Source organism: Hyla sarda, unplaced genomic scaffold (assembly GCF_029499605.1).
Source record: "Hyla sarda isolate aHylSar1 unplaced genomic scaffold, aHylSar1.hap1 scaffold_1163, whole genome shotgun sequence".
In the NCBI taxonomy this organism is placed as follows: domain Eukaryota; kingdom Metazoa; phylum Chordata; class Amphibia; order Anura; family Hylidae; genus Hyla; species Hyla sarda.
The window spans coordinates 99,662-115,865 of record NW_026607785.1 but is presented as its reverse complement, the minus strand read 5'-3'; the positions used below and the strand labels follow the sequence as shown (position 1 = coordinate 115,865).

Here is a 16,204-nt window from a genome sequence, read left to right as displayed (position 1 = left end):
CAGAGCTGTACTCACTATTCTGCTGGTGAGGTCACTGTGTACATACATTATATTACTTATCCTGTAGTGATCCTGAGTTATATCCTGTATTATACCCCAGAGCTGTACTCACTATTCTGCTGGTGAGATCACTGTGTACATTACATTACATTACTTATCCTGTACTGATCCTGAGTTATATCCTGTATTATACTCCAGAGCTGTACTCACTATTCTGCTGGTGAGGTCACTGTGTACATACATTACATTACTTATCCTGTACTGATCCTGAGTTATATCCTGTATTATACTCCAGAGCTGCGCTTCATTTTTTTGTATTTGTTTGCAGGAGACGTTTCCCCTGGAATGTGATTCTTCTCAGTATATTTGTGAGTATATAATAGTTTATTACAGTTTATAATAATATATAACAGTATGTAATAGTATATAACAGTATGTAATAGTATATAACAGTATGTAATAGTATATAATAGTATATATCAGTATGTAATAGTATATATCAGTATGTAATAGTATATATCAGTATGTAATAGTATATAATAGTATGTAATAGTATATAACAGTATGTAATAGTATATAATAGTATATATCAGTATGTAATAGTATATAATAGTATATATCAGTATGTAATAGTATATAATAGTATATATCAGTATGTAATAGTATATATCAGTATATATCAGTATGTAATAGTATATATCAGTATGTAATAGTATATATCAGTATATAATAGTATATATCAGTATATAATAGTATATATCAGTATATAATAGTATATATCAGTATGTAATAGTATATATCAGTATGTAATAGTATATATCAGTATGTAATAGTATATAATAGTATATATCAGTATATAATAGTATATATCAGTATGTAATAGTATATATCAGTATATAATAGTATATATCAGTATATAATAGTATATATCAGTATGTAATAGTATATAATAGTATATATCAGTATATATCAGTATGTAATAGTATATATCAGTATATAATAGTATATATCAGTATATAATAGTATATATCAGTATGTAATAGTATATAATAGTATATATCAGTATGTAATAGTATATAATAGTAAATATCAGTATGTAATAGTAGATAATAGTATATATCAGTATGTAATAGTATATATCAGTATATATCAGTATGTAATAGTATATATCAGTATATAATAGTATATATCAGTATATAATAGTATATATCAGTATGTAATAGTATATATCAGTATATAATAGTATATATCAGTATATAACAGTATATATCAGTATGTAATAGTAGATAATAGTATATATCAGTATGTAATAGTATATAATAGTTTATATCAGTATGTAATAGTATATATCAGTGTGTAATAGTATATAATAGTATATATCAGTGTGTAATAGTATATAATAGTATATATCAGTGTGTAATAATATATAATAGAAGGAAGGATTGTCCGGCACCAGGTATGCTCTAAAAGATTTCTTTTATTCAAGCCATAGCAAGGAAACAGACATCACAGGACTGTAATAATCTGACGCGTTTCGCTCTCTCTTGAGCTTAAACGTAGACTAAATTCAACAGACCAACATGCAATTTTAAAATAGAGACTCAATGGTCACATGATAAAATACCTGACGTAGGTAGTGATTATAGAAACCCGGCATGGATATCATCTGTTAGTATTACAGAATGGGTTGGATCCTGTCATTAGTGCGTTATTCGCTGTGTGTCTATCCTGTGAGTGTGAATATACGCCAAACACTAAGTGCAAAAACGACAAATATGTACAAAAATAGGCCGCGGTGTGTTGGTATCGTGCATGTATAGGTCAATAGTAGAATAGAATAATTTATCTTCATATCTAGATAGCTCAAAAAAACTACATACATGGATATATATGTGTTAAAATTAAATGCATTGGATGGATTATGGCAAAATCACACATGCACGGGTAAATAATGCAAAAGGATAAGCAGCTTCTTTGTATGTGTAATTCTTGTAACCTACACGCATGTATACATATACCAAAAAATGATATCTACACCATTAGTTACTGGATGTACATAAATAAATTGAAACACTGCACAATTTTCTCTGTTTTGGTATAGATATATATCCATTGCGTATTAATACCATAATTTACAGCAACCGCACTCTAATAGGCATCAAAACACACTGGGCGGAATCACCCTCCCAACACTCGCACTAAGAGAAATTATTGGTCTACCAGAATTATGAATTGATAAAACATAATAAGGAGCTGCGGCGCTCGGGGCGTCTGGGGAGGCGTATAGCGCTAGACAATATTCTTATGTACAGGTCATGATTAAATCTAAGCGTTTGTTCATTCCCCGCGGGTATCTGGTATCCAAAAGAAATATCCAATATGTCTCTCTATTGAAGAGGCGTTTTCTCACATCCCCTCCTCTAATACCTATCTTAACCCTTTCTATACCAGACACCCGCAGGGAATCCAACTCCCCCGCGTGCACATCCCGAAAGTGGCGTGATAACATGGAAATGCCTACTCCTTCACTCCTACTGTCGGAGATATGTCTCCTGATTCTTGTTTTGAGGGTATTAGTAGTGCACCCTACATATTGCATGTTACACTTGGTACACGTGGCCACATAAACTAGCATTGTAGTATTGCAGTTAATGTATTCACGTAGTTGGTATGTTTTTTTAGTTACACAAGACATTATTTCTTTAGAGTGGTGCATGTAATACATCGATTGTGACCACAACCCCAATTCCCTACAATATCCAACCAATTACCATGTTTAATTTTGTCCTTTGTACTGTATTCTCCTTTTTTAGAGTTAAATAGACTTGGTGATAGAGAGGAGCCCAATGAGGGTGCTTTTCTGGAGACCGCCATAATGCCCTCTTTAACTACCTCCCTCAATATTGGGTCTCCCTCTAAAACTGGTGTATACTTATGAATGATATTTTTAATTTGGGCAAATTGCGCACTGTATGTGGTAACAAAAACTGCTCTTTTTTGTTTATTTTTGGTATTTTGTGGACTATTAGTCCTTTTTCTATTTCCAGTATATTGGATCAATTGCTCTCTATTAATGCCAGACGCCCCGAGCGCCGCAGCTCTTTATTATATTATGTTTTATCAATTCATAATTCTGGTAGACCAATAATTTCTCTTAGTGCGAGTGTTGGGAGGGTGATTCCGCCCAGTGTGTTTTGATGCCTATTAGAGTGCGGTTGCTGTAAATTATGGTATTAATACGCAATGGATATATATCTATACCAAAACAGAGAAAATTGTGCAGTGTTTCAATTTATTTATGTACATCCAGTAACTAATGGTGTAGATATCATTTTTTGGTATATGTATACATGCGTGTAGGTTACAAGAATTACACATACAAAGAAGCTGCTTATCCTTTTGCATTATTTACCCGTGCATGTGTGATTTTGCCATAATCCATCCAATGCATTTAATTTTAACACATATATATCCATGTATGTAGTTTTTTTGAGCTATCTAGATATGAAGATAAATTATTCTATTCTACTATTGACCTATACATGCACGATACCAACACACCGCGGCCTATTTTGTGCATATTTGTCGTTTTTGCACTTAGTGTTTGGCGTATATTCACACTCACAGGATAGACACACAGCGAATAACGCACTAATGACAGGATCCAACCCATTCTGTAATACTAACAGATGATATCCATGCCGGGTTTCTATAATCACTACCTACGTCAGGTATTTTATCATGTGACCATTGAGTCTCTATTTTAAAATTGCATGTTGGTCTGTTGAATTTAGTCTACGTTTAAGCTCAAGAGAGAGCGAAACGCGTCAGATTACCACAGTCCTGTGATGTCTGTTTCCTTGCTATGGCTTGAATAAAAGAAATCTTTTAGAGCATACCTGGTGCCGGACAATCCTTCCTTCTATACGCTGTTGAAGCCGGGGCGGGACCGGCGGGTCCGTGACAGCACAGGTGTGTCGGAGATTCGGCTCCGGAGGTGAGCGGACACCACTGCATTTGAATAATATATAATAGTATATATCAGTATGTAATGGTATATAATAGTATATATCAGTATGTAATAGTATATAATAGTATATATCAGTATGTAATAGTATATAATAGTATATATCAGTATGTAATAGTATATATCAGTATATAATAGTATATAATAGTATATATCAGTATGTAATAGTATATAATAGTATATATCAGTATGTAATAGTATATAATAGTTTATATCAGTATGTAATAGTATATAATAGTATATATCAGTATGTAATAGTATATAATAGTATATATCAGTATATAATAGTATATATCAGTATATAACAGTATATATCAGTATATAATAGTATATATCAGTATGTAATAGTATATAATAGTATATAATAGTATATAATAGTATATATCAGTATGTAATAGTATATATCAGTATGTAATAGTATATAATAGTATATATCAGTATATAATAGTATATATCAGTATATAACAGTATATATCAGTATATAATAGTATATATCAGTATGTAATAGTATATAATAGTATATATCAGTATGTAATAGTATATAATAGTATATATCAGTATGTAATAGTATATAATAGTATATATCAGTATGTAATAGTATATAATAGTATATATCAGTATGTAATAGTATATAATAGTATATATCAGTATGTAATAGTATATATCAGTATGTAATAGTATATAATAGTATATATCAGTATGTAATAGTATATATCAGTATGTAATAATATATAATAGTATATATCAGTATGTAATAGTATATAATAGTATATATCAGTATGTAATAGTATATATCAGTATGTAATAGTAGATAATAGTATATATCAGTATGTAATAGTATATAATAGTATATATCAGTATGTAATAGTATATATCAGTATGTAATAGTATATAATAGTATATATCAGTATGTAATAATATATAATAGTATATATCAGTATGTAATAGTATATAATAGTATATATCAGTATGTAATAGTATATATCAGTATGTAATAGTATATAATAGTATATATCAGTATGTAATAGTATATATCAGTATGTAATAATATATAATAGTATATATCAGTATGTAATAGTATATATCTGTATATATCAGTATATAATAGTATATATCAGTATGTAATAGTATATAATAGTATATATCAGTATGTAATAGTATATAATAGTATATATCAGTATGTAATAATATATAATAGTATATATCAGTATGTAATAGTATATAATAGTATATATCAGTATGTAATAGTATATATCAGTATGTAATAGTATATAATAGTATATATCAGTATGTAATAGTATATATCAGTATGTAATAATATATAATAGTATATATAAGTATGTAATAGTATATATCTGTATATATCAGTATATAATAGTATATATCAGTATGTAATAGTATATAATAGTATATATCAGTATGTAATAGTATATAATAGTATATATCAGTATGTAATAGTATATAATAGTATATATCAGTATGTAATAGTATATAATAGTATATATCAGTATGTAATAGTATATAATAGTATATATCAGTATGTAATAATATATAATAGTATATATCAGTATGTAATAGTATATAATAGTATATATCAGTATGTAATAGTATATAATAGTATATATCAGTATGTAATAGTATATATCAGTATGTAATAGTATATAATAGTTTATATCAGTATGTAATAGTATATAATAGTATATATCAGTATGTAATAGTATATAATAGTATATATCAGTATGTAATAGTATATAATAGTATATATCAGTATATAATAGTATATATCAGTATGTAATAGTATATATCAGTATGTAATAGTATATATCAGTATGTAATAGTATATAATAGTATATATCAGTATGTAATAGTATATAATAGTATATATCAGTATGTAATAGTATATATCAGTATGTAATAATATATAATAGTAAATATCAGTATGTAATAGTATATAATAGTATATATCAGTATGTAATAGTATATAATAGTATATATCAGTATGTAATAGTATATATCAGTATGTAATAATATATAATAGTATATATCAGTATGTAATAGTATATAACAGTATATATCAGTATGTAATAGTATATATCAGTATGTAATAGTAGATAATAGTATATATCAGTATGTAATAGTATATAATAGTATATATCAGTATGTAATAGTATATAATAGTATATATCAGTATATAACAGTATATATCAGTATGTAATAGTATATAATAGTATATATCAATATGTAATAGTATATAATAGTATATATCAGTATGTAATAGTATATAATAGTATATATCAGTATGTAATAGTATATAATAGTATTTATCAGTATGTAATAGTATATAATAGTATATATCAGTATGTAATAGTATATAATAGTATATATCAGTATGTAATAGTATATAATAGTATATATCAGTATGTAATAGTATATAATAGTATTTATCAGTATGTAATAGTATATAATAGTATATATCAGTATGTAATAGTATATAATAGTATATATCAGTATGTAATAGTATATAATAGTATATATCAGTATGTAATAGTAGATAATAGTATATATCAGTATGTAATAGTATATATCAGTATGTAATAGTATATATCAGTATGTAATAGTATATATCAGTATGTAATAATATATAATAGTATATATAAGTATGTAATAGTATATAATAGTATATATCAGTATGTAATAGTATATAATAGTATATATCAGTATGTAATAGTAGATAATAGTATATAACAGTATATAATAGTATATATCAGTATGTAATAGTAGATAATAGTATATATCAGTATGTAATAGTATATATCAATATGTAATAGTAGATAATAGTATATATCAGTATGTAATAGTATATAATAGTATATATCAGTATGTAATAGTAGATAATAGTATATATCAGTATGTAATAGTATATATCAGTATGTAATAGTATATAATAGTATATAATAGTATATATCAGTGTGTAATAGTATATATCAGTGTGTAATAGTATATAATAGTATATATCAGTATGTAATAGTATATAATAGTATATATCAGTATGTAATAGTATATAATAGTATATATCAGTATGTAATAGTAGATAATAGTATATATCAGTATGTAATAGTATATAATAGTATATATCAGTGTGTAATAGTATATAATAGTATATATCAGTGTGTAATAGTATATAATAGTATATATCAGTATGTAATAGTATATATCTGTATATATCAGTATATAATAGTATATATCAGTATATAATAGTATATATCAGTATGTAATAGTATATAATAGTATATATCAGTATGTAATAGTATATATCAGTATGTAATAGTATATATCAGTATGTAATAGTATATAACAGTATGTAATAGTATATATCAGTATGTAATAGTGTATAATAGTATATATCAGTATGTAATGGTATATATCAGTATGTAATAGTATATATCAGTATATAATAGTATATATCAGTATATAACAGTATATATCAGTATGTAATAGTATATATCAGTATGTAATAGTATATAACAGTATATATCAGTATGTAATAGTATATAACAGTATATATCAGTATGTAATAGTATATAATAGTATATATCAGTATGTAATAGTATATAACAGTATATATCAGTATGTAATAGTATATAATAGTATATATCAGTATGTAATAGTATATATCAGTATATAATAGTATATATCAGTATATAACAGTATATATCAGTATGTAATAGTAGATAATAGTTTATATCAGTATGTAATAGTATATATCAGTATGTAATAGTATATATCAGTATGTAATAGTATATAATAGTATATATCAGTATGTAATAGTAGATAATAGTATATATCAGTATGTAATAGTATATAATAGTATATATCAGTATGTAATAGTATATAATAGTATATATCAGTATGTAATAGTAGATAATAGTATATATCAGTATGTAATAGTAGATAATAGTATATATCAGTATGTAATAGTATATAATAGTATATATCAGTATGTAATAGTATATAATAGTATATATCAGTATGTAATAGTAGATAATAGTTTATATCAGTATGTAATAGTAGATAATAGTATATATCAGTATATAATAGTATATAATAGTTTATATCAGTATGTAATAGTATATAATAGTATATATCAGTATGTAATAGTAGATAATAGTTTATATCAGTATGTAATAGTATATAACAGTATATATATATATATATATAATATTGCTCACTATATCAGTGGTTGGGGTCGGTGGTGGGCAGTCCGGGCCCCACAGTAATGTCCTCAGGAAGTGGCATCATGTGTTGGTTATTACTGTGGCCCCATTCTGCTCCCTGTGCTTCTGTCTTGCCCTCGTCTGCTCTGTGAATTTGCCCCCCCCCCCCAATGTCTTTTCTGCCCCCTCTCCCCCCATTGTCTTTTGCTGCTCCCTCTCCCCCCCATTGTCTTTTGCTGCCCCCTCTCCCCCCATTGTCTTTTGCTGCCCCCTCTCCCCCCCCCCATTGTCTTTTGCTGCCCCCTCTCCCCCCATTGTCTTTTGCTGCCCCCTCTCCCCCCCATTGTCTTTTGCTGCCCCCTCTCCCCCCCATTGTCTTTTGCTGCCCCCCCTCCCCCCCAATGTCTTTCCTGCCCCCTCTCCCCCCCATTGTCTTTTGCTGCCCCCTCTCCCCCCCCAATGTCTTTTGCTTGCCCTCCCCTCCCCCCAATGTCTTTTGCTGCCCCCCTCCCCCCCCCCAATGTCTTTCCTGCCCCCTCTCCCCCCCAATTGTCTTTTCTGCCCACCCCAATGTCTTTTGCTGCCCCCCTCCCCCCCATTGTCTTTTCTGCCCACCCCAATGTCTTTTGCTGCCCCCCTCCCCCCCCATTGTCTTTTCTGCCCCTCTTCCTGGTGGATGCTGCCCCCGGGCCCCCCGGCTCCATCTTTTATTGTGTGTGATGATTCTTCTCTTTCCGCAGACACTCGCTATGTCCTTCATGACGGGAACAATCGCCAGGTAGGTGTTAAGCGCCGTTTGTAGTCATGAGATCACGGGGGATTATCTTGTGGTGGTCTCTGGATTTGTCTACATAAAGTTAGTTTAGTTGAAGACCCTTGTGTTACTCCACCCCTCAGTATATGACATCACTAGGCCTCATATAACTCCACCCTCTAACTATATGACATCACCAGGCCTTATATAATCCCACCCAGTCAGTATATGACATCACCAGGCCTCATATAACTCCACCCTCTAACTATATGACATCACCAGGCCTTATATAATCCCACCCTGTCAGTATATGACATCACCAGGCCTTATATAATCCCACCCTGTCAGTATATGACATCACCAGGCTTTATATAATCCCACCCAGTCAGTATATGACATCACCAGGCTTTATATAATCCCACCCAGTCAGTATATGACATCACCAGGCTTTATATAATCCCACCCAGTCAGTATATGACATCACCAGGCTTTATATAATCCCACCCAGTCAGTATATGACATCACCAGGCTTTATATAATCCCACCATGTCAGTATATGACATCACCAGGCTTTATATAATCCCACCCTGTCAGTATATGACATCACCAGGCCTTATATAATCCCACCCTGTCAGTATATGACATCACCAGGCTTTATATAATCCCACCCTTTCAGTATATGACATCACCAGGCCTTATATAATCCCACACTGTCAGTATATGACATTACCAGGCCTTATATAATCCCACCCTGTCAGTATATGACATCACCAGGCCTTATATAACTCCACCCTCTAACTATATGACATCACCAGGCCTTATATAATCCCACCCTGTCAGTATATGACATCACCAGGCCTTATATAATCCCACCCAGTCAGTATATGACATCACCAGGCCTTATATAATCCCACCCTGTCAGTATATGACATCACCAGGCTTTATATAATCCCACCCAGTCAGTATATGACATCACCAGGCTTTATATAATCCCACCCTTTCAGTATATGACATCACCAGGCATTATATATTCCCGCCCTGTCAGTATATGACATCACCAGGCTTTATATAATCCCACCCTGTCAGAATATGACATCACCAGGCCTTATATAATCCCATCCTGTCAGTATATGACATCACCAGGCTTTATATAATCCCACCCTGTCAGTATATGACATCACCAGGCTTTATATAATCCCACCCAGTCAGTATATGACATCACCAGGCCTTATATAATCCCACCCAGTCAGTATATGACATCACCAGGCCTTATATAATCCCACCCTGTCAGTATATGACATCACCAGGCTTTATATAATCCCACCCAGTCAGTATATGACATCACCAGGCTTTATATAATCCCACCCAGTCAGTATATGACATCACCAGGCTTTATATAATCCCACCCTGTCAGTATATGACATCACCAGGCTTTATATAATCCCACCCAGTCAGTATATGACATCACCAGGCCTCATATAACTCCACCCTCTAACTATATGACATCACCAGGCTTTATATAATCCCACCCAGTCAGTATATGACATCACCAGGCTTTATATAATCCCACCCAGTCAGTATATGACATCACCAGGCCTTATATAATCCCACCCAGTCAGTATATGACATCACCAGGCTTTATATAATCCCACCCAGTCAGTATATGATATCACCAGGCCTTATATAATCCCACCCAGTCAGTATATGACATCACCAGGCCTTATATAATCCCACCCAGTCAGTATATGACATCACCAGGCCTTATATAATCCCACCCAGTCAGTATATGACATCACCAGGCCTTATATAATCCCACCCTGTCAGTATATGACATCACCAGGCTTTATATAATCCCACCCAGTCAGTATATGACATCACCAGGCCTTATATAATCCCACCCAGTTGTCACGATTCGGCTGGCAGGAGGTGGATCCTCTGTGCCAGAGAGGGATTGGCGTGGACCGTGCTGGTGGACCGGTTCTAAGTTGCTACTGGTATTCACCAGAGCCCGCCGCAAAGCGGGATGGTCTTGCAGCGGCGGTAGTAACCAGGTCGTATCCACCGGCAACGGCTCAACCTCTCTGACTGCTGAAGATAGGCGCGGTACAAGGGAGTAGACAAGAGCAAGGTCGGACGTAGCAGAAGGTCGGGGCAGGCAGCAAGGATCGTAGTCAGGGGCAACGGCAGGAGGTCTGGAACACAGGCTAGGAACACACAAGGAAACGCTTTCACTGGCACAATGGCAACAAGATCCGGCGAGGGAGTGCAGGGGAAGTGAGGTATACATAGGGAGTGCACAGGTGAACACACTAATTAGACCAACTGCGCCAATCAGTGGCGCAGTGGCCCTTTAAATCGCAGAGACCCGGCGCGCGCGCGCCCTAGGGAGCGGGGCCGCGCGCGCCGGGACAGGACCGACGGAGAGCGAGTCAGGTACGGGAGCCGGGGTGCGCATCGCGAGCGGGCGCCACCCGCATCGCGAATCGCATCCCGGCTGGGGGCGGTATCGCAGCGCACCCGGTCAGTAGATCTGACCGGGGCGCTGCAGTAGCGAGGATGTTGCGAGCGCTCCGGGGAGGAGCGGGGACCCGGAGCGCTCGGCGTAACAGTACCCCCCCCCTTGGGTCTCCCCCTCTTCTTGGAGCCTGAGAACCTGAGGACCAGACTTTTGTCTAGGATGTTGTCCTCAGGTTCCCAGGATCTCTCTTCAGGACCACAGCCCTCCCAATCAACCAAAAAAATTTTTTTCCCTCTGACCGTCTTGGAGGCCAGTATCTCCTTCACGGAGAAGATGTCAGAAGAACCGGAAACAGGAGTGGGAGAAACAAGTTTGGGAGAGAAACGGTTGATGATGAGTGGTTTAAGAAGAGAGACGTGAAAGGCATTAGGAATACGGAGAGAAGGAGGAAGAAGGAGTTTGTAAGAGACAGGATTAATTTGGCACAAGATTTTGAAAGGACCAAGATAGCGTGGTCCCAGTTTGTAACTGGGGACACGGAAGCGGACATATTTAGCGGAGAGCCATACCTTGTCTCCGGGAGCAAAAATGGGGGGAGCTCTTCTTTTCTTATCGGCAAACTTTTTCATGCGAGATGAAGCCTGTAAAAGAGAATTTTGGGTCTCTTTCCATATGGTGGAAAGATCACGAGTCACTTCATCCACAGCGGGCAAACCAGAGGGCAAGGGAGTAGGGAGGGGGGGAAGAGGGTGACGGCCGTACACCACGAAAAATGGGGACTTAGCAGAAGATTCAGAGACTCTGAAGTTGTACGAGAATTCGGCCCATGGTAGAAGATCTGCCCAGTCATCCTGGCGGGAGGAAACAAAATGCCGTAAATAGTCACCCAGGACCTGGTTAATTCTTTCTACTTGCCCATTGGATTGAGGATGATAAGCAGAAGAGAAGTTTAATTTAATCTTGAGTTGTTTACAGAGAGCCCTCCAGAATTTTGACACGAATTGGACGCCTCTATCCGAGACCATATGCGTGGGCAAACCGTGAAGACGAAAAATGTGTACAAAAAATTGTTTTGCCAACTGAGGCGCTGAAGGAAGACCAGGAAGAGGAATAAAATGTGCCATCTTGGAAAATCAATCAACGACCACCCAAACAACAGTGTTGCCACGGGATGGGGGTAAGTCTGTAATAAAGTCCATACCAATCAGAGACCAAGGCTGTTCGGGGACAGGCAGAGGATGAAGGAGACCAGCAGGCTTCTGGCGAGGAGTCTTATCCCGGGCACAGACAATACAGGCCCGCACAAAATCAACAACATCCGTCTCCAGAGTCGGCCACCAATAGAAACGAGAGATGAGTTGCAAGGACTTTTTGATGCCCGCATGGCCTGCGAGGTGGGAGGAGTGACCCCATTTGAGAATCCCGAGACGTTGGCGTGGAGAAACGAAGGTCTTCCCTGGAGGAGTTTGCCTGATGGAGACTGGAGAAGTGGAAATCAGACAGTCCGGAGGAATAATGTGTTGCGGAGAGACCTCTACTTCCGAGGCATCCGAGGAACGAGAGAGAGCATCGGCCCTAATGTTCTTGTCGGCAGGGCGAAAATGAATTTCAAAGTTAAAACGGGCAAAGAACAGAGACCACCTGGCCTGGCGAGGATTCAGCCGTTGGGCAGACTGGAGATAGGAGAGATTCTTGTGATCGGTGTAAATAATAACTGGAAATCTTGATCCCTCCAGCAGATGCCTCCATTCCTCAAGTGCCAATTTAATGGCCAGTAGTTCTCGATCCCCGATGGAGTAGTTCCTCTCCGCCGGAGAGAAGATCCTAGAAAAAAAACCACAAGTAACAGCATGCCCGGAAGAATTTTTTTGTAGAAGGACCGCTCCAGCTCCCACTGAGGAGGCATCAACCTCCAATAGGAAGGGTTTAGATGGGTCAGGTCTGGAGAGCACGGGAGCAGAAGAAAAGGCAGACTTGAGACGTTTAAATGCGTCTTCCGCTTGGGGAGACCAGGACTTAGGATTGGCATTCTTCTTGGTTAAAGCCACGATAGGAGCCACAATAGTGGAAAAATGTGGAATAAATTGTCTGTAATAATTGGCGAACCCCAAAAAACGTTGGATAGCACGGAGTCCGGAGGGGCGTGGCCAATCTAAGACGGCAGAGAGTTTATCTGGGTCCATTTGTAGTCCCTGGCCAGAGACCAAGTATCCTAGGAAAGGAAGAGATTGACATTCAAACAGACATTTCTCCATTTTGGCATAAAGTTGATTGTCTCGAAGTCTCTGAAGAACCATGCGGACATGCTGGCGGTGTTCTTCTAAGTTGGCAGAAAAAATCAGAATATCGTCCAGATACACAACAACACAGGAATATAAGAGATCACGAAAAATTTAATTAACAAAGTCTTGGAAGACGGCAGGGGCGTTGCACAGGCCAAAGGGCATGACCAGATACTCAAAGTGTCCATCTCTAGTGTTAAATGCCGTTTTCCATTCGTCCCCCTCCCTGATGCGGATGAGATTATAAGCACCTCTTAAGTCCAGTTTGGTAAAGATGTGGGCACCTTGTAAGCGATCAAAGAGTTCCGAGATAAGAGGTAGGGGGTAGCGGTTCTTTACCGTGATTTTATTAAGACCGCGGTAGTCAATGCAAGGACGTAGGGAGCCATCTTTTTTGGACACAAAGAAAAATCCAGCTCCGGCAGGAGAGGACGATTTGCGGATAAAGCCCTTTTTTAAATTTTCCTGGATGTATTCAGACATAGCAAGAGTCTCTGGGGCGGACAGAGGATAAATTCTGCCCCGGGGTGGAGTAGTGCCCGGGAGGAGGTCAATAGGACAGTCATAAGGCCTGTGAGGAGGTAAAGTCTCAGCTTGTTTTTTGCAAAATACGTCAGCATAGTCCATATAAGCTTTAGGGAGACCAGTTACAGGGGGAACCACAGGGTCACGGCAGGGAGTACTGGGAACCGGTTTAAGACAGTCCTTGAAACAAGAAGTACCCCAGCTATTGATCTCTCCTGTGGACCAATCAAGGGTTGGGGAATGGCGTTGAAGCCACGGTAGTCCAAGGAGAATTTCGGAAGTGCAATTGGAGAGTACCAAAAACTCGATTTTTTCGTGATGAGGTCCGATGCACATTAGGAGGGGCTCCGTGCGGTAACGCACGGTACAGTCCAATCTTTCATTGTTAACACAATTGATGTAGAGGGGTCTGGCGAGACTGGTCACCGGGATGTTGAACCTGTTGATGAGAGAGGCCAAAATAAAATTTCCTGCAGATCCGGAATCCAAGAAGGCCATAGTAGAGAAGGAGAAGGTAGAGGCAGATATCCGCACAGGCACAGTAAGGCGTGGAGAAGCAGAGTTGACATCAAGGACTGTCTCACCTTTGTGCGGAGTCAGCGTACGTCTTTCCAGGCGGGGAGGACGGATAGGACAATCCTTCAGGAAGTGTTCGGTACCGGCACAGTACAGGCAAAGATTCTCCATGCGGCGTCGTGTCCTCTCTTGAGGTGTCAAGCGAGACCGGTCAACTTGCATAGCCTCCACGGCGGGAGGCACAGGAACGGATTGCAGAGGACCAGAGGAGAGAGGAGCCGGGGAGAAAAAACGCCTTGTGCGAACAAAGTCCATATCCTGGCGGAGCTCCTGACGCCTTTCGGAAAAACGCATGTCAATGCGAGTGGCTAGATGAATGAGTTCATGCAGGTTAGCAGGAATTTCTCGTGCGGCCAGAACATCTTTAATGTTGCTGGATAGGCCTTTTTTAAAGGTCGCGCAGAGGGCCTCATTATTCCAGGATAATTCGGAAGCAAGAGTACGGAATTGTATGGCGTACTCGCCAACGGAAGAATTACCCTGGACCAGGTTCAGCAGGGCAGTCTCAGCAGAAGAGGCTCGGGCAGGTTCCTCAAAGACACTTCAAATTTCCGAGAAGAAGGAGTGTATAGAGGCAGGGACGGGGTCATTGCGGTCCCAGAGCGGTGTGGCCCATGACAGGGCTTTTCCAGACAGAAGGCTGACTACGAAAGCCACCTTAGACCTTTCAGTAGGAAACTGGTCCGACATCATCTCCAAGTGCAGGGAACATTGCGAAAGAAAGCCACGGCAAAACTTAGAGTCCCCATCAAATTTATCCGGCAAGGATAGTCGTAGGCCGGAAGCGGCCACTCGCTGCGGAGGAGGTGCAGGAGCTGGCGGAGGAGATGATTGCTGAAGCTGTGGTAGTAGCTGCTGTAGCATCACGGTCAGTTGAGACAGCTGGTGGCCTTGTTGCGCTATCTGTTGCGACTGCTGGGCGACCACCGTGGTGAGGTCGGCGACAACTGGCAGAGGTACTTCAGCGGGATCCATGGCCGGATCTACTGTCACGATTCGGCTGGCAGGAGGTGGATCCTCTGTGCCAGAGAGGGATTGGCGTGGACCGTGCTAGTGGACCGGTTCTAAGTCACTACTGGTATTCACCAGAGCCCGCCGCAAAGCGGGATGGTCTTGCAGCGGCAGTAGTAACCAGGTCGTATCCACTAGCAACGGCTCAACCTCTCTGACTGCTGAAGATAGGCGCGGTACAAGGGAGTAGACAAGAGCAAGGTCGGACGTAGCAGAAGGTCGGGGCAGGCAGCAAGGATCGTAGTCAGGGGCAACGGCAGGAGGTCTGGAACACAGGCTAGGAACACACAAGGGAACGCTTTCACTGGCACAATGGCAACAAGATCCGGCGAGGGAGTGCAGGGGAAGTGAGGTATA

General features: G+C 37.6%; 1 protein-coding gene across 1 annotated transcript in view; it reads left to right on the top strand.

Moving 5' to 3' along the window:
- The first annotated feature begins 332 nt into the window (after positions 1-332).
- Positions 333-16,204, top strand: part of TMBIM1 (transmembrane BAX inhibitor motif containing 1) — a 35,666-nt gene continuing 19,794 nt past the window's right edge. Inside the window, exons 1-2 of the mRNA XM_056551705.1 lie at positions 333-368; positions 8,982-9,019. Coding sequence (XP_056407680.1) covers positions 8,991-9,019 — 29 coding nt within the window. The 5' untranslated portion in view covers positions 333-368; positions 8,982-8,990. The remainder of the gene's footprint in view (positions 369-8,981; positions 9,020-16,204) is intronic.